General features: G+C 45.1%; 1 protein-coding gene across 1 annotated transcript in view; it reads right to left on the reverse strand.

Annotated features, from left to right (window-relative positions):
- The window catches only part of LOC311235047 (STAM-binding protein-like A), a 61,156-nt gene that overhangs the window by 39,036 nt on the left and 2,033 nt on the right, over positions 1–20,087 (reverse strand). Inside the window, exon 2 of the mRNA XM_084322371.1 lies at positions 12,978–13,190. Coding sequence (XP_084178497.1) covers positions 12,978–13,180 — 203 coding nt within the window. The 5' untranslated portion in view covers positions 13,181–13,190. The remainder of the gene's footprint in view (positions 1–12,977; positions 13,191–20,087) is intronic.

Below are 20,087 nucleotides of genomic sequence, written 5' to 3' on the forward strand. Positions count from 1 at the left end.
CACAGTACACCTACCCCATCGCCAAGCTGATGGATAAATATGTGCACCTGCGTCAACTACCTATCCCGCTCATAGACGGCGCCACCCCGACCCTGCTGATAGGCTCCGACCATGCAGACCTCATCGTCCCGATAGACCGGGTCCATACAGGACCCCGAGGCTGTCCTGCAGCAGTCGAGACCCGCCTAGGATGGACACTACAAGGCCCCCTCGCTAAATCTCTCAACCGAACAGCAGCCACTAGCTGCCTCCACTCCAGAGCGACAGAAGGAGACACCACACTCCTGCAGCATGTCGAGAAGAAAATTGACTGGCGACGTCGTGCGCTGCTCCGCGCCTCCCTGATCAAAGACGGCTTTGATCTCCGGCAGCGGGCCAGCAGCGACCCCCCAGTATTGCGCAACCTCAACCCAGAGGTCGCAGAGGACCCAGCAGCAGATGAAGAGGTCCGACACAGTGTGAAGAACAGTTTCTACGTGGACAACTGTTTACAAAGCGTTTCGACTCAAGAAGAAGCCGAGGTTCTCCTACTCAAGCTACGCGCCTCCCTGATCAAAGGCGGCTTTGATCTCAGGCAGTGGGCCAGCAGTGACCCGCACGTATTGCGCAGCCTCTCCCCCGCGGACAAGGCTGCCAGCAGCGAGACCTGGATGGCGACAATCCCAGGAGAAGCCCAAGAAATGACACTAGGACTAGTCTGGCGCTTCAAAACAGACTCGCTCCACTATAGACACAAACCCCTGACCACGGAGCAGGGAAGGTCGACGGTGATACCGACCACCAGACGGAGTGTGTACAGAACACTCGCCAGACAATATGACCCGTTGGGATGTATTTAAGCATTACATCACACGCAGGAGTGGTTTGTGACCAATAAACCATGCCTAGGGGTGGTTGTTAGGCCCGAGGCGCAGCCGAGGGTCGTTAGACCCCCCTAGGCATGGTTTATTGGTCACAAATCACGACTGCACGTGGTGTAAAGCTTTTATACAACTGCCAGATTCATCCAACCTTATTTCTATACAATAAACACACATTAATCGAAGATTTATTGAAAAAACCATCCGCCAGAAAAAGTAGTTCCCACAACTCCATGTGGAAGCAGCTTGAAGTGCATCCAACCAAACTAACACATCCAACTGTGTATTATTGGAATGATTGAGAGAAGTTGCCTCATGTGGAAGCAGCTTGAAGTGCATCCAACCAACTAACACATCCAACTGTGTATTATTGGAATGATTGATTGAAAATTTTATTACCAGATGCAGAATGGGTACAATACAGTACGGCTCAATACACACAATTGTTAAGGGAATGCATAGGAAAAAAACGTTTTCTTCGCCCTATTTTTTTATTTATTTCTTTTAGCCTAAACTTAACCAGTTGGAAACCAGGGGTACAGTAATAAAATTAGCAATCAACCAATCAATCAATTCAATAGACCATGCTCACTTAAAACAGCGCTGCTTCTCTCTCAGTCTGACTCCCCCGCTGTTGCAGACAGGAGTGTGTGTGTGTGTGTGTGCGTGTGTGTGTGTGTGTGTGTGTGTGTCACAGTGTGTGTGTGCGTGTGTGTGTGTATGTGTGTGTGTGTGTGTGTGTGTGTGTGTGTGTATGTGTGTGTGTGTGTTTGTGGGTACGCCAGCGTCGGACAGTGAGAGAGAACGCTGCAGTCAGTAGCAAGAAGGAAGTAGAAATTTAAATCAATCAATTAATCTATCAATCAAACCGCGATTTTTCTTTTGTTCTAGATTGCCTCAAGACCCATCAATTACATCATCCAACATTGTTTAAAGGGCTAACACATTCCCCTTGACAGAATCGCTTCATATTTAGTCGTTTAGTCGCCATTAACATATCCATTTGTAAATATTATTGGCCACCTTCTTGTGATCCGGCGGAGTGATGTGATGTGGGTCGGTTGTGGGCGGGTCCTGGGCCAGCAGCGTGGATTGTTGCCAATAAAGACGTGTAAAATGACTGTTTCAGCCAATCAGAATCGAGAAATTTGCATGCCGTTGTATAATCTACCTTACACCACCAGGGCAAAGATGATTGTACGAGCACTATGGGACAAGGACCAGGGCTGGGACGACCCAATACCCGCACACCTTGCCTCCACATGGAGAGAGTGGGAGACGGCGCTCCGCTCACTCCCAGGCGTCAATATACGCCGCAGCTACTTCCCACCCACAGTGAGGCCAGAGACATGCAAGATGGATCTACACGTCTTCAGTGACGCCTCCGAAGTAGCCTATGGATCGGTGGCCTACTTGCGTGCCCAAGAGAAGGGAGGAGAGATACACACTGCTTTCATCCTGGCTCGCTCAAGAATAGCCCCACGAAAGCAACAATCTATCCCGCGTCTAGAGCTCTGCGCAGCCCTAGCAGGAGCGCATCTAGCCACGTTAATCCAACGTGAACTCACCATTCCGGTGCACAGAACAATCTTGTGGTCAGATTCCACGACAGTACTCACATGGATCAAGTCTGATTCATGCAGATACAAGGTCTTCGTGGGAGTCAGAGTCACCGAGATTCAAGAGTTAACAGAAGCAGCGAGCTGGCGGTATGTGGACACCAAACACAACCCAGCTGACGTCATCACCCGGGGAATGTCCCTAGATGACCTCACCCGTCGCAACATCTACAGTGACGGACCAGAGTTCCTCAAGCTCCCGGAAGAAGAGTGGCCCACGCCCACCCCACGGGAAGCGAGTAAAGAGGAGGCTGAGAACAAGAAACCTATGTTCTGTGGACTGAGCACAATCGCCTCCACAGACCCCAACATAGATGATTGCATTACCCTACAGAGTGCGCAGCTAAAGACATTTCTGCGGCACCACCCAGAGATTCAGCCCACTGCCGACATTTCAGCAGCTGACTACGAAGAAGCAGAACTTCTTCTACTACAACGAGCCCAGAGAGACTCGTTCCCCGATGAGCTAGACTGTCTACAGGGAGGAAAGCCCGTCCCATCAGACAGCAGACTGCTCCACCTGGCACCCGAGAGCGACGCCCATAATCTCATCAGAGTGGGTGGTCGTCTGCGGAGAGCCCCCGATCTACCGGATGACGTTAAGTACCCGATAGTCCTGAACAGCCGACACAAGGTCACAGAGCTGATCATAAAGAAATACGACGAGGATGTACACCACGCAGGAGCAGAGAGTCTTCGCGGAGATCAGACGTCGCTATTGGATACTTCAAGGAAGAGAAGCAGTGCGACGCTTCCAGCAAACCTGTCTAGACTGCCGAAAGTGGCGCGCGCAGCCCAACATACCCCGGATGGCTGACCTACCTCCCTGTCGCCTCCGACTCGGCGACAAGCCATTCCACTCCACAGGCATGGACTGTTTTGGCCCGTTGTACATAAAGAAAGGAAGAGGAACCGAGAAGCGGCGGGGTATTGTATTCAAATGCATGACCACCAGAGCGATACATATCGAACTCCTTCCAACTATGAGCACAGACTCATTCCTTATGGCCTTCCGAAGATTCACATCACGGAAAGGAAAACCGTCTACATTGTTGTCCGATCACGGGACAAACTTCAAAGGCGGAGAAAGAGAGCTGAGAGAGAGCTTCCAAGCTATGGGCCCAGAACTTAAGACCCACCTCGCTCCATCCCAGATTGACTTCCAGTTTAATCCCCCGAACGCACCCCACTTCGGTGGAACCTGGGAACGAGAAGTACGTTCTATAAAGACAGCCCTGTACGCCGTGCTTGGGGCCCAGACTGTGGCGGAAGAAGTCCTAATGACAGTCCTCACGGAGATCGAGGGAGTATTGAACTCAAAGCCCCTCGGTTACGTCTCCAGTGATGTAGCAGATGTCGACCCAGTCACCCCCAACACACTCTTGATGGGGCGGCTGGACCCCGCGCTACCCCAGACAATGTACAGGCCTGAAGAAGCGAACGGCCGAAGAATGTGGAGGTACAGTCAAGTACTAGCTGACAAGTTTTGGAACAGCTTTCTACTCCACTACCTACCGTCTCTACAGACCCGCCAGAAGTGGGTAGAAGAGAGAGACAATTTGACAGAAGGAACAGTCGTCATGATTATCGACCAGTCACTACCCAGAGCTATGTGGCCGGCTGGCCGCGTAAGCAAAGTGATCACCGGTGCCGATGGCAAGGTCCGAGCAGCTGAGGTGCTCGTCCAAGGGCGAACTTACACACGACCCGTGGCGAGGCTAATAGAACTGCCCAGACTCCCAGACACTATCGATGACGACCATGACCCCACGACTTTGTGAGTTGACTGACCCTTACAGCGGACCTTGAGTGGTAGACAGTGCGGTTAATCTGTCTCTGCTTAGCTAATTAGGTGGGACTAATTAGGGGGCGGCTGTTGTGAAGGATCAGATTAAACCGAATATATATATTTATTTATGGATATATATTTAATAGTATTTGTATATCGTTTGATATCCCTTGTATATTCCTTGTACATATACACTGAATATCCCTTTAGTCTACTAACAGCCCATAATAGTTTCATTCTACCATTGGACAAGAACCTGGCGCCAGCAGCCAAGCCCCTTGGTTCAAGTTCAATCGTGCCGACGAACATGTCGTTACAAGCCCGGTTCCGCGTAGGAATACGTCTGGCGAAATACGAATGGTACTATTTGTTCACAGCGCATATATATATGGCGCAAGTAAAGTAGAACTTTCTTTTTAGTCCATTAGTCCTTTACCCTCCAACCTAGTAACAGACGTGAAGCCTCACCCACGACCCACGTGTGGTGCAGTATGGCCTACTTGGCCTCAGAATAGGCATTGAGACATTGTGTGGACTTCGTTTCATCAGGTGGGAAAGTGTTCATCATATCTATATCATGTACTGTGTGGCCAGTAGTTAAAGTACATAATCGGTAGTGGTTTAATGATACCATACTTATCAATACAGTCAGGGAATTGTACCCCTCAGTTACAACGAGTTTACTAGTTTTTATGATCGTTATTTCCTTTATTCGCTATTGGCATTCATAATTCATCCAGGAAGGCTCCGGGAGCCAGCTGGACCCCGTCTGATATATATTTTTTTTTAATATCTTTTTCAACCCTCCTTTTTCCGATTTTTCTCCCATCCCACTGTTAGTCGTTATGCCAATTCCCAACCCCCTTCCTGGTTGTTGCGCACTTTCCCCTACTGTTGGTCCGAGAGGCCGGAGACTGTCACATGCTTTCCTCCGACGCATGTGCAGCCAGCCGGCAGCCAGCCTGGCCGCGCAGATTCTCACTGGGAGAGTGTAACGTGTGGGAGGCCGCACTACCTCTCTCCAGATCCTACCCTCGCTGAGCAGGCGCCCCGACCGAACTGTAGGGGTCGCTGTCCACAACGCCCAGGACCCACCCGCCAGCTTTCCCCACCCCCTAATACTGCCAATTGTATTAGTGTGAATGGCCAGCCAAGCTGGTGACAACGCCGGGAGCTGGATTCGAACACCTTGTCTGATATTTCAACGCCTCAATACCGCTGCCTGGTGGATTTCGGGCGAGTTGCACTCCACTCTAAACCGGATGTGGCGCTCTGTGCATCGGGGAAAATCCTCCGGCAGAGATATCTTGTAACGTGGATCAAGATACACACTCAAGTGCATGGGATCGCTTTCGAGACGCAAGAATCAATATGCTTTCGGCGTTTATTGCGTGATACAAACGGAAAAAGGATCTAGCAGATCGACATCAAATAATTGGAAAGTTTTTCTCCAGACGCCACAGCTAAGAGGAATCTAACGTTAATTCCAGCTCGATTGTCCATTTATTTCATTGCAATCTATCCGATCAACGTATGGTGTCATACTAAAGAAAGCCGTTAGTGACAATCAAGGAATCATAAATGCCACCCCCTTTCCTTCACGCATGATGGAGCATAATGTATAGCGATCATATGCATTTGAATTTTTTAATATAGCGTGTATATAGGAACGAAATGCCAATCGATTATGTATAATACGCGTCAGGGCCTATAACGCGCGTTCTAGGAATTACTGCTATACACTCTAAAAACATACTTATATTCACGACCAGGGCACGAAATTTACTTTTTGACTCACCGGCCAGTGGTGGGTAGATGGGAAAAATCTACCCGCCAAGCATATTTCTTACCAGCCAAAAAAACGCATTTTTGTGTCACATATATATAAAAGAAATCTGTACATTTCAAGTAGATAGGGTATTATGTTGAAGAATACACTTAAATAAGAGGCCAGAGTCAAATTTTAAGCAAATTATTTTAATATATTGATTGATGATTGATTAATCAATACATGTAAATTCAATCTTAAGCTTAAATTGTAACCTACTGTTAAACATCAGACTCCTCACTCTACCCTCTTTGCAGGATATAACAGAACATAATTAGGGATGTCCCAATCACGTTTTTTGCCACCGATACCGATCACCGATTGTCTATGAGCCATATCGGCCGATACCGATCGTTTTTGTTTAAAAAGAATATATATATATATATAAAAAATTATAAAATATATATATTATATAATCATACTTGTAGTTGTATTATCTGCGAGACATCGCCACCACGCAACAAGTCAAAATGCTCGCTATCCGCAAACAGCTCCACTGTCTGTGTGTATACTCGAGTAGCCTCCAGCTCCAGCAAGGATTCTCCGGCGCTGCAGCTGGACCCTATACTCTGCTTTGGTCAAATCACATTCAGCATGCCCTCATGCGATGGAAGCCAGGGGCTCGAATACGCATCGAATCAATGTTATAAGACATTGATATCAGGGGCTATCTGTAGCTACTGCTAGCCGGCTAGATAACGTTAAGACAACGCCTCAGTGAACTATTTAGTTTACTGGGACATTTCGTAGTGAGCTAACGTGAGCTAACGTGAGCTACCTAGCCAACGGAGGTATCATGCACTACTAGACTATTGCTGGAGCATTTGTTGATATCAGGAGCTAACAGTAGCTAGCCGGCTAGATAACGTTAGACAATGCCTCATGTATTAAACTAAAAGTGAATAGTTGACTGGGTCATTTTGTAACGGTAGCTAACGTTAGCTCACGGAGGTCCCACTAGACTAGAGCAGTCAGCAGACTGCCAGATGCAATAGGAGCCTCTGTGTTTACACAGGTTTTGGAGGAGGAGCAGTGCGCTGCAGGTCTGTGTGCTTGAGACAGAAGTCAGTGAGTGAGAACTCCGCTAAGAATTGGATCATGTTTTTCGATCGGTTTTCACATGACTATTTGGTTGCCCGCCACATGGCGGACAGACCTCTCAGTCTCACTCGCCAAACCTAAAATCTGGCGGGCTCTAATTTTGTGCCCTGTTCACGACGGTACTAACACGACAATGTATGAATGGAAAAATATAACGTTCCCACATCCGGAAAGATAGATACCCGATGTTGAATGGGCCATAGTAATGTCGATATAGCTATAATATTTAAAAAGTTATAGCCCTGCAAAGAAGGTGAACCACTCCATAGGGTTACAGCACTGGCAGAGAGTGGTATAAGATGGGCATACTGCGTGGCGCAGAATGTGTTAAGAACACGGCGCACACCAGTCTGTCTGACTTACGACTGCTCTTCAGCGCTCCTAAATCCTGCTCTTAGTTAAGAGCGAATCCCAGAGAAGGAACCGTTCGTGAATCCCAAAATCAGCCTGAAAATGTCTTAAGTGGAGCTAGGACAAAATGTTGTCGGATCTTTTGTCTCAAGTCCCTTGGTGAATGAGACCCATTGTCCTATAATAAGATAACTGAACAGAATTATAGGTTGATGCACAGAATGTACCTTAACCCAGTCCGTTAATATGTACATTTACATTTACCCTTTACTTTATTATTATTAATCATTGTAAAAATTATATTTATACTATTTGATAACTGAACAAAAGCATTCATTCTGAAAGTTACATTGTTGATGCTTGAAATGTCTGAGCTTCCACGTTAACACTTTAAGTGCCGAAAACGTGTTTAGGCGTCCTTCCCCGCCATGCTCAAGTTGCCGAGGACGCCGTAACTCGTCTTTAATATCAATATTTCAAAAATCTGTGATCGGAATCATATTTTCCATCCGCAGCCTTCACACACAGTTCTGAGCTCCTCTCAATCCTCTAGCGGTTCAAGAGCGCCATCTGGTGGCCGATCGGCAGAAGCGCCAAACAGGAAGTTATGTGGATGAAGTGCTGATCACCCATATTACTTCCGGGCACTCGCTATAGGTCCCGGGACTCCATCTTGATACACTGGACATCGATCGGTTGCAAATAACTCGATAAACAACATGATTTGGACGTATATAGTATTATACAACCTGGAAATGGACCGGGTATTTCGACATCCCATAATGGAAAACTGTCTACCCCACGCTGATCGCCCAACGGCCCGCGGAGACTGGGGTGAGTTTTAGCGAGTAATATTACCGTGTTCGACACCAACTGCTATGATGAACATTTGACCCACATTAGATGAATGGTATAACGCTGCCCACGGAATTATAAACGCCCCCCTCGCCCATCCGGTCAACATCAGATGACGTGTAGTAACTTCCAGAAGTCCGTCCAGTTGGATTTTTTTATATCGCGCCGATTGCCATCAAACTGTATTTGATCATCAATATAATGCATTTGGGGCTATAAATCACGTTCTGGAGAAAGCTGCAGACAGAGATGAAAACATACTTATACTTTAGATCATATTTTAGTATGAATATGTGAATGAAAAAGTTTAACGTTCATACACCCTGAACAATACATATAGGACATTGAATGGGCCCTAATAATGGCAATTTAGCAATAGAATTTAAAAAGTTATAGCCCTGCAAAGAAGGGGAACTTCTCCATAGACAAATAGAGCTGGCAAGGGATGGTATATCATGAATTTAGCCTTAGGCAATCAAAGTGTTAACTAGAGTTGTTCCGATACCGATACTAGTATCGGAAATGCCGCCGATACTGCCTAAAATGCTAGTATCGGTATCGGCGAGTACACGTAAATTCTAGCCTCCGATCCCATGATGTAATTTATCTCCTGCCGAGTCCTGCGGAGAGTGAGGATTATAAAATGAACATGTTTTAAAGTGTGATGCTGTGTCATTTTAACAGCAGATACACTTTCTTAAATTCCATTGTCCCCGACAGTGCGGTGTGACGGGGAGCTCGGACGGGAATCGGGATGTGTTTGGCTGGTGTTATGATAGCATTAGCTGGAAAGATAGCTAGTTGGAACAACATCCGCTTTTAACGTTACATCAAATCAGATGATCGCCTGTCCTTTCTCCAGGACCTAACACTGTCCGTGACCGTCTATCAACAATAATGCACCCACGGTGAATTGTATTTAAGTTAAGTAGCTACGGACTAGCGTTAGCTGACTATTACTAACGTTATCTTAATGTCGATGCGGGAAGGCGAGCTAGGTCAGTTAGCTTAGCTTGATAACGTTACCGTGTCTAAAGTTGGTGCTATTCACATAATCCAGCAATAATGGCTGCAGACCTGCAAGCAAAGTACAGCAAGTGCCAAAGGATAAGAGTCTGAGGCGGAGTTTCAAAAGAGAATGTTGAATATTTATTTTGCATCAAAAATCACAACATGAACGGTCTATCTGCCACTAGCTTACAGACTGAATAGGGTATATCTGCAGAGCCACTGAGTAGCGAGTGCAACACCGTTTAATGTCCGTGTGGATCATTGGAGTAGGGTATATCTGCAGTGCTGCACAGTGCATGTGAGCGGATCGGAGCGTGAGCGGCGCGGGGCGCGGAGCGGCCGGTTTTGACGTGAGCGAGGAGTGGGTTTTAAAATGAGTCGGCGCGACGTCCGGAGCGAGAGTTCTCCTCCGCTCCAATCCACTCCAGGCCGCTCACAGTGGTTTAACACTGATGTAATATACATGCAGTACAATGCCAAAGCAACAGATGGCGATGTACAAACATGAAGGCCATTTTCAACCAATGAGAAGGGTGAACCTGTGATAGGCTGTTCGTTCAGGCTTTGTCACTGTAGAGACGCCCACACTCACTCCAGTTAGGAAAAAGTATCGACGCCATTGTTGTTGACGTTAGCTTACATGCTAACGTTAATGGCAGCGACCATAGCATTGTGGCTCGGCTAGCCTATCATCGCTTAATAGAGATAGTGAATGGATAAACAACGTTATTTAACATTGCAGAATGGCTACAATTACAATGCGGCTCAATACAAACAATTGTTAAGGGGCCCAGGGGGTGTAGACTGTTGTAGTTTGAGCTCATTTACACCATGCTCCAAAAAAAGAAGAAAAAAAACTGCCGAGCGATCTGGCGCGGGGAGCGGTCGATTCAAGGTGAGCGGGGAGCGAGCGGAGAGCGACTTGGGGGCGGGGTCAACATGAGTGATTAGCGGAGCGGACCAAGCTTTAAAGAGCGAAGAGCGGATTTCTCGGCCGCGCCGATCCGCTCACGTGGTCTGGTGCTGCAGCCCATACTCATTGATTAATGATACTAATACAAATCTATACAATCACCTGTTGTTGAATAAATACCATACGTTCTAGTTATTACTAAAAAAAACAGTATAACAGTATCTAAAAAAAAAAAAAAGTATAATTTATATAATTTTTTTTTATTTTTTTTTTTTATGCACTGGTATCGGATAAATATCGGTATCGGCCGATACCCAAAGCTTAGGTATCGGAATCGGATCGGAAAGGGAAAAATGGTATCGGAACATCTCTAGTGTTAACGTATGGTTGTTTTTACTTAACACTTTGAGTGCCAGCCACGGCATAATTCGTTAGTCCATGCCAACCGTTGAGTGCCAGGAACGAGATATGCCGTTTTTTTAATCGTTAATTTTTTTATTAGCGATTTCCATTCACATTTCATCAATCTAGCCTCACGTTACCACTGGCATTCTCTCTGAGCTCGAATTGGGAAAATACCGCCCCCTATCGTCTCCCGGATGGTAATGCACGCATTGGAACGGACTCAATGAAAATGGATGAGAAAAGAAAAATCCGGAATCCACATTTTACTTCTCAGGCAAGTAGGGCTGACCCCTATTAGTCGATTAGTCGACTAATCGGTCGAAAGGAGTCGTAGTCGACTGGCCAACCTCTTAGTCAAATATATATAAAAACAATTAAAAAAAATTCATAAATAGGCCGAAAAATGACAACGTGTTTTGTGTATTATTCCAGTGTATTCCAGTAAAGGGCGTTTATCACAGAATCTTCTGAAATCTTCTGGAAGTTTCAAGAAACTAGCGTTTTTCAAAATGGTATAAAACGGAAATGAACAGATTAAAAAACACTCCGTTTCGACAATGTTGACTGCAAACAAGTCATTGATAAGGGACAGCCATATTAGACACATAGCCATAATTTAAGATATAGTTTATGCGTTCGCAAATATGAGAGCTCCATCATTGAAGTGGGTGGCGGCATTCAACGGGGTAAATAGGACACGGAGGCCGGCACTTAAGTGTTAATAGCAAACGTGAGATAATCCAACAAGTGAGCTAGCTGGCTGCTGTCATTGCTAACAGCGAACGCTAGTGGACCAAGCTAGTGTATTTCTGAGAACAAAGGCATTCATTCTGAAAGTTACATCACTGATGCTTGAAGTGTGTGAACTTTGTAAAACAACATGGCAAACATACAAAATGTTGCTACCATGTAACATCTCCGGTCTCTCTTTCTCCATTTTTCTTTTCTGTTCTCCCAGCTGTTATGATACCTGGCTGCCTGTATCAGTTCCGCAACCGTTCCTATTTCTGGGGTAGGCCTGATTGGCCCCGACAGGCACGTGACCCGCCGCGGCCACGCCCCGCGGCCACGCCCCGCGGCCACGCCCCGCGGCCACGCCCCGCGGCAGCCCCAGCGGCAAGCACGCTACTGCTGGAGTTCGCTTCGCCTTTCACATCACTGCCGTTGGCGAAAGCAGGATGAGAGGCGAGAGCGTAGATTTCGCTGTGTATCATTTAATCATTTAACATTTGAAATGCATACATTGTTGTCATACAGAAGTACAGAATACTTTTATCCAAAATGCTTCTTACTGTTACACTGTTAGAGACTGTGCTAGACAAATGCATGACTAATTCGGTCAGAAATAACGTAACTAATAACGTTAGTAAGCACTGCTTATATGCTTATTATGTCTGCGGGGTACAGTAAACGTTTCTCCCGGTACATTCTGAAGAGCACACCGCTGTATGTTGGAGAACCAGCGGTCTTCCGAAGTTCCGCTCCTCCTCACTCGAGTGAGACTAAAGCCGTGCACAGCTCAGCCCTGTGAGACGCGAGCAGGAAGGAGCTGGGAGTCCTTCCAATCGGAATATGTTGTTTCTTTACACATATGTTGGATTATGAATATGTCTTTATAGCTACAAATGAATGCTGCCAGGCTGGTCCGCGACCCTCCAAGACATATTCATAATCCAACATATGTGTAAAGAAACAACATATTCCGATTGGAAGGACTCCCAGCTCCCAGTGTATGTTTGCCATGTTGTTTTACAAAGTTCACACACTTCAAGCATCAGTGATGTAACTTTCAGAATGAATGCCTTTGTTCTCAGAAATACACTAGCTTGGCCCACTAGCGTTCGCTGTTAGCAATGACAGCAGCCAGCTAGCTCACTTGTTGGATTATCTCACGTTTGCTATTAACACTTAAGTGCCGGCCTCCGTGTCCTATTTACCCCGTTGAATGCCGCCACCCACTTCAATGATGGAGCTCTCATATTTGCGAACGCATAAACTATATCTTAAATTATGGCTATGTGTCTAATATGGCTACCTGCCTAGCTAGCGAGCTGTACCCAGCATGCCGTTGAGCAGTGTAACAGTTAATAGGGTCCCCTCTCAAATACACTACACATTGTAGGTGCCGGTAATTATATAATTGAGCAACTATTCGAATATTCAAATCGATGCCCCATCCCTACAAGCAAGGAAAGCATTCTCATTTCAAAACCTCTCGATTTGGAAACTAACTAGACTAACTCACGTGATATACTTGTTATAGAGGACGAAGGCATGCTCAATGTTGCCCTCTTCCGTATAAATACTGGCCATGCGGATCATCTCCATGCCAGAGCGGAAGTAGCGTCGAGGAGGAACGTCCTCGTTCACCTCCACCGAGCTGCCCTTCTTGGTCAGCGCCCGGACCCGCTCCTCCGGCGGTAGGCTCAGGTCAGTGTGGTCTGCCATGTCTGTTCACCTGGAGCAACACAAACATGCTTTAACAAACAACAACCCATTACACAGGCTGCTTCCGTTTCACCTGGAGTAGGAGTGTAACAATGCATCGCAATCAGGCCCGGACTGGCCATCGGGAGCACCGGGAGTTTTCCCGGTGGCCTGGCCTGCACAGATTAAAAAAAATAAAGTTATATAAAAAACAAATAAAAAAAATATTTTTTTTAATTATTATTATAATTATAATTTTTTTTGCCAGGCAATTGTTTCTAGTTGTGGCGGCGGCGCGGCGCGATAGTTAGATAACCTAGATGGGTGGGGAACAACCAGGATTTCACTGTCTGCCACAGAGTTGGAGAACTATCTGACTCTCTCTCTCACACGCCGGCGGATCACACACACACAATGGAGCCGTGCTGCCGCTTGTGATTGGTGGAGGCGGGACCAGGCGATACAACTGATTGACAGCGGAGGCGGCGAATGGAATGGCAGACAGCACTGAGATGCAGAATAACAGCCAGGCAATGAGCCAGGTAGTGAGGGACTCGGGAGAGATACAGTAGAGCGAAAGTCAATTAACGTTGATGTCAAGATGGACAGTGGAAGAAAGAGAAAGGGTGGAGGAGAGAGGGATAAAACAAAGAAAAAGAAAGGCCCTTACAGGAGAGAGTGGTTAACTGTATTATAATAGTAAATAGAAAAATATGTTGTGCTCTTGCTTTTTTCTTTTTGAAGGTGGAGAGAGTAGCATTGCTAGTGCCACAACAGTTTTATTTGAGGTCCATAACAGTACATTGTACTAAGCAATTGCTGGCTCATTAGTTTGTGATTCACATGCACAAAAATTCACCAGAATGCAGGAAATTAAGTCTTTGTAACAAAAAATGTCCTGGTGGGGGACCCCCAGACCCCCCGCTTAAAAAGTGGCCTGACTGGGGCTATATTTCGCGCTATATCTCCCGGTATGAATTATTTCCCCAGTCCGGCCCTGATCGCAATGCATCGATCAATCCTAAGGTGACGATTCAACTGCATCGTTTTGAATGAGTTCCCTGAGCCACATTTGTGTATAAAAAAAATTTTGGGGAATGAACTGATAGAAAATTTATCGAATCGCATCGTGATCAAATCAAGAGATGTCATGATGCATTGAATCGTTGCCTGAAGAATCGTAATCGAATCGAAGTGGGGTCAAATATTTACACCCCTAACCTGGAGCAACACAAACATGCTTTAACAAACAACAACCCATTACAGGGTGCTTGTGTTTCACCTGGAGCAACACAAACATGCTTTAAATGGCTGCTTTTTTATATAGCAGATTTTATCCAAAGCGCTTTACAATTTGTTCCTCACATTTTACACATTCACTCACACATTCCGATTCCGATTCTCCATTTCGATTCCTGTTCTAAACGATTCTCGATTCCGATTCTTTGAGGTGCAGGTCAAAACAGGTCACAGTTTATTTCACAGATTTTTTTTTATAAATTTTTTGAAAAATCTTGAATTTTTTTTCACACTATTCACATTGTCAGTTGACTTGATACAGTTTAATTTGGTTGCTGTACTGTAACTAGGGTATTAATTAACAAAGTAAAAAAATAACTAAATTTAAAAAAGAAAAATTAAGAATCAAAATGCAAATATGTTACTTCCGCTAACAGAACCGGAAGTTAGGAACGGTTCTCGGTGCCCAACCCTAGTTAAGTGTCTTGCTCAAGGACACATCGACACGCTTCCCGAATCCCTCTACCTCCTGAGCCACTGTCGCCCCTTTAACAAAAAACAACCCATTACAGGCTGTTTCCGTTTCACCTGGAGTAGGGGTGTAACAATGCATCGCAATGCATCGATCCTAAGGTGACGATTCAACTGCATCAATCTGAAAATGTTTTTTTTTTATTTTTATTTTTTTATTTACCTATAGTTTATTCATGCTGAGTAAATGAGTTCCCTGAGCCACATTTGTGTATTAAAATTTAAAAATGTATCGAATCGCATCAAATCGTGATCAAATGAAGAGATTTCATGATGCATTGAATCGTTGCCTGAATAATCGTAATCGAATCGAAGTGGGGTCAAATATTTACACCCCTAACCTGGAGCAACACAAACATGCTTTAAAGCAGTGTTTCTCAAAGTGGGGGGCGCAGAGGCATGACAGGGGGGGCCTTGAGATTTATAAAAAAAGAAAATAAAAAAAAAAGAATTTGATTACAGAAAATTATCACTAAAGTGCTATCTGTTGCAGCTGCACTGTTCTCCATGAAAATACCATTTCTCAAAATCTGAAAATCATTATTTAATAAAACACAGAAAAGGATCACCAAGTTACTCTGGATAAAAAAAACCTTTACAGACAACATTGAGACAAAGCTTCCTGACACATCTCCATCCAAACTCTTGGAAGAACTCTTTGAAATCTCATCTGATACCACCTAGAGAGCTAGTTTCAGAGTGTGGTGCTGAGTACCAAGTATCTCATCTCATGGCCCACCAAGAATATCATGATGCAGCAGTTAAGGTGTTGATACCATTCAGCACCACATACAGTGTCTGTGTGAAGCTGGCTTTTCATCCATGACAGCTCTGAAAACTAAATATAGGGCCAATTTGAAAGGTCACGATATTGGTGTTATTTCAATCAATTTAAACATGGCCCATTTCATGACTATTTTGTTGGGGCGAGGGGGGGGGGGCCCAAAATATTTTGGTCCGCCAAAGGGGGGCCTGACAGAAAAAGTTTGAGAAGCACTGCTTTAAAGGAACACGCCAAGATTTTGGGAAATTTGCTTATCGTCTTCTCCAGAAAGAGGCAAGAAGATAGATACCAGTTTCCTCTCTGTGCGCAGTAGAAAGCTATCTGGCTACACGTTAGCCTAGCTTAGCACAATGAATGGAAGCGGACAGTGCCGGTTAGCCTAGGGCCCTAGGCATTGTCCAACTAAAACCTCTCCCGAAGGCTAACCGGCACTGTCCACTTGAAGAAGGGGCGAGACATGGCAAATACACACAGCTCCAGGTGGAAAACTCGTCGGTTTTTCGATCTATTTTTTTTTTTTTGAGAACCGCTGACCTAATATGTAACCATACCATACCTTACCATACTATTACCTAATACAATCCATCTATCTGAGCTCCAGGGGGTCATCAAAGAGAAGCCGGCTAAGCTATTCTCGGGCCTCGCTTGACAATGGTGGAACAAACTTCCACCACAGTTCCACCACAGTTAGGACAGCCGAAACACGACCAATCTTTCGCCGTCGACTAAAAACACACTTCTGAAATAAGGGGGGGGGGGGGGGGGTCAAACACTAACCTTCATACTGTCTTTTACCATCATGCACTTTTCCACTAAATAATCGTCCTTGCCCATATTATTACCTAGTACCTACTATACTATGTCGCTTTTGATAAATTAAATATAAATGTTATACCTTACCATACTATCTGCCCAGTCACTTGCCAATTTTAAATCACTGCTTAAACCTCTCATCTAGTCAGCCTGGCCTTCTAAATCCGTTGTATAGAGCAGTGTTTCCCACAGGATTTTCAGAGACTATGGGGGGTGAACCTCCGACCCTCTAGGGGGGTCCGGGGCATGCCCCCCCCCCCCCGGAACATTTATTTGTTTTGTACATTTTAAAGTTAAATGCATCAATCTGGTGCACTTTGAGAGCAAAATAAAGAGGCTAGATCTATGATGAACTTTGTGCTCAAAACACAAAATCGACTAGAGCTTCCCAATCCTCTCCTCGAAGCACCCCAGCCGTTCAATGTATTTGTTAAATTCCACCACCAGCACACCCGATTCAACTTAACTAGCCCTTTATTAGTTGAATCAAGGTGTGCTGGTGGTGGACTTTAACAAATACATGGAACGGCTGGGGTGTCTCGAGGAGAGGTTTGGGAACCACTGGACTAGAGCATACATTTGAGCCATCAAAGAAATTAAGCAAAAGTGGTTACCTGTGTTGAACTGGTTTATTTTTTAGAAAATAAAAAATATAGTGGATTACTATTACGACTACTACCACTGCCAATACTACTGATACATTCCTATTGGCAAACGTTCTATTTAAAAAAAAAATTGTAAAAAAGAAATTAGTTTTTACTTTTTTTTTGGTTCATTATACAACTGTGGCTGGCCGCCACAGTCTAGGTCAGGGGTCAGCAACCTTTACTATCAAAAGAGCCACTTCCCCCCCTCCCACAAAATAAAATGATCAGGGAGCCGCACAACCTATTTATCCTTAAAATGAAGATAACAGTGTATAACGTTTTATATATCCCCAAGCATACCCCACATTTAGCATAAAACGCCTGACAATTGCATACCCAAAGTAATTTGCGATTTATTATACTTTATACTTATCGCACACAGTTTGTTGCATTAATGGAATTATAAAACAAAAAGAAAAATGTTGACTTTTTATTGCTGTTTTTACCCGTTATAACAAAGGAAAACCTCAAACTCTTATGAAGAGGAGAAAAAATACTGGCTGTGTAGACCGACTTTGAAATAAAACCCTGAACTATTCAGGTATATTTGAGTCCTTCCCTTATTTGTGGAAAATCTATAAAATAAAAAGTAAATTTTTCGATGTTCGCAATTTCGCACCACATATCAGGCATAGCCTACAGGTAAGCCTGCATCGTTAGTCGTGAACGCAAATAAATCTGTCCATGCTGAATTAAACCCTCTATTTTCGAGACTTTCCTTTTTTTGGATTTATCCATGGTTAGCTTACTGGGGGGTCGGAAACTCTAGATTAGCCACTTGCAGACGGCAGGGAGAGGCACGGGGTGTGACGTACTGTATATTTTAGTTGATGAAATATTTTTTCATTTCAGTGTCACAGTATGACATCGATCTAAAAAAAAGAAAAAAAATCTAAAGTTTGGGCCAGGGAGCCGCAGCTGATTGGCTAAAGAGCTGCATGCGGCTCCGGAGCCGCAGGTTGCCGACCCCTGGTCTAGGTAATTAATGGGAAACCCTGATAGAGCATCCGCTTAGTTTTAATGTGATTTTAATGTATATAATGTTTTAATTGTTTGATATGGTTCGAGTATAGTATCTTGAATTTTGTGTAAATTGTTCAGCACTTTGTCAACTGCCGTTGTTTAAAATGTGATATATAAATCAAATTGACTTGACTTGAATATTACCTAATACCTTACCACACTATTACCTTATCATACTACTACCTAATACCTTACCATACGAGTCCGTCTGCTTTCTGGAGGCTGACATGTTGAATCAGTGTCTTTGTGCTTTCTGGGGGCTGACATGTTGAATCAAATGTTTGAATTAATTTAAATAAAAGGATTCAGTTCTAATCAAGATGTAAGCATCCAGAAAGTAGACCGACTCAGTCTCAGTCTCGACAAGTTTCATGTTTATCCTGGATGTTATGTTCAGGTAATAGAATACTTCATGTTTGTCCTGGATGTTATGTTTAGGTAATAGAATGCTTCGGAGTAACAGAAGGGATTCCACTACAGCCATAGATCTCAATGCTGTTCCTTGGAGCAATTCACCCCCACAGCTTTCATTCTCTCACACTGTGTCACTCACTAGGGTTGCCACGGTGATGTGGAATTTCCCATGACTAAAAAACCCATGACAACACCAGTATTACCAGTGAGTGACATCGGACATTTTATAAAATTACGCTCAATATCTGTAGAGCACTTATTTTGATCTTTAAAGCAGCTACGTTGATCTGTTGTGTGTGTCCCCATCTACATCTGTTTTTAATTCATTTTCAATGATGAGTATCCATTTGTTGGACAGACATAGTTGACGTTATCTAATTTAAAAATAAACCAACAGGCAGTAATACTTTCCGTCACTTTTCTATCTGTTCATTGACGGACTGAACAATGTAGCTGCAGCCTTATTTAGTGCATCACACAAACTGGACTGGTCCTCTGAGCTCCTCTCCAGTCAAACATACTGTAGCTAGTCTGGACTGGTCCTCTCAGCTCCTCTCCAGTCAAACATACTGCTGCTGGTCTGGACTGGTCCTCTGAGCTCCTCTCCAGTCAAACATACTGTTGCTGGTCTGGTCTGGTCCTCTGAGCTCCTCTCCAGTCAAACATACTGGTGCTGGTCTGGACTGGTCCTCTGAGCTCCTCTCCAGTCAAACATACTGTTGCTGGTCTGGACTGGTCCTCTCAGCTCCTCTCCAGTCAAACATACTGTTGCTGGTCTGGACTGGTCCTCTGAGCTCCTCTCCAGTCAAACATACTGCTGCTGGTCTGGACTGGTCCTCTGAGCTCCTCTCCAGTCAAACATACTGTTGCTGGTCTGGACTGGTCCTCTGAGCTCCTCTCCAGTCAAACATACTGCTGCTGGTCTGGACTGGTCCTCTGAGCTCCTCTCCAGTCAAACATACTGCTGCTGGTCTGGACTGGTCCTCTGAGCTCCTCTCCAGTCAAACATACTGGTGCTGGTCTGGACTGGTCCTCTGAGCTCCTCTCCAGTCAAACATACTGCTGCTGGTCTGGACTGGTCCTCTGAGCTCCTCTCCAGTCAAACATACTGTTGCTGGTCTGGACTGGTCCCCTGAGCTCCTCTCCAGTCAAACATACTGCTGCTGGTCTGGACTGGTCCTCTGAGCTCCTCTCCAGTCAAACATACTGCTGCTGGTCTGGACTGGTTCTCTGAGCTCCTCTCCAGTCAAACATACTGCTGCTGGTCTGGACTGGTTCTCTGAGCTCCTCTCCAGTCAAACATACTGCTGCTGGTCTGGACTGGTCCCCTGAGCTCCTCTCCAGTCAAACATACTGCTGCTGGTCTGGACTGGTCCTCTGAGCTCCTCTCCAGTCAAACATACTGCTGCTGGTCTGGACTGGTCCTCTCAGCTCCTCTCCAGTCAAACATACTGCTGCTGGTCTGGACTGGTTCTCT

Source organism: Notolepis coatsorum (genome assembly GCF_963971535.1).
Source record: "Notolepis coatsorum genome assembly, chromosome: 10".
Classification (NCBI taxonomy): Eukaryota; Metazoa; Chordata; class Actinopteri; order Aulopiformes; family Paralepididae; genus Notolepis; species Notolepis coatsorum.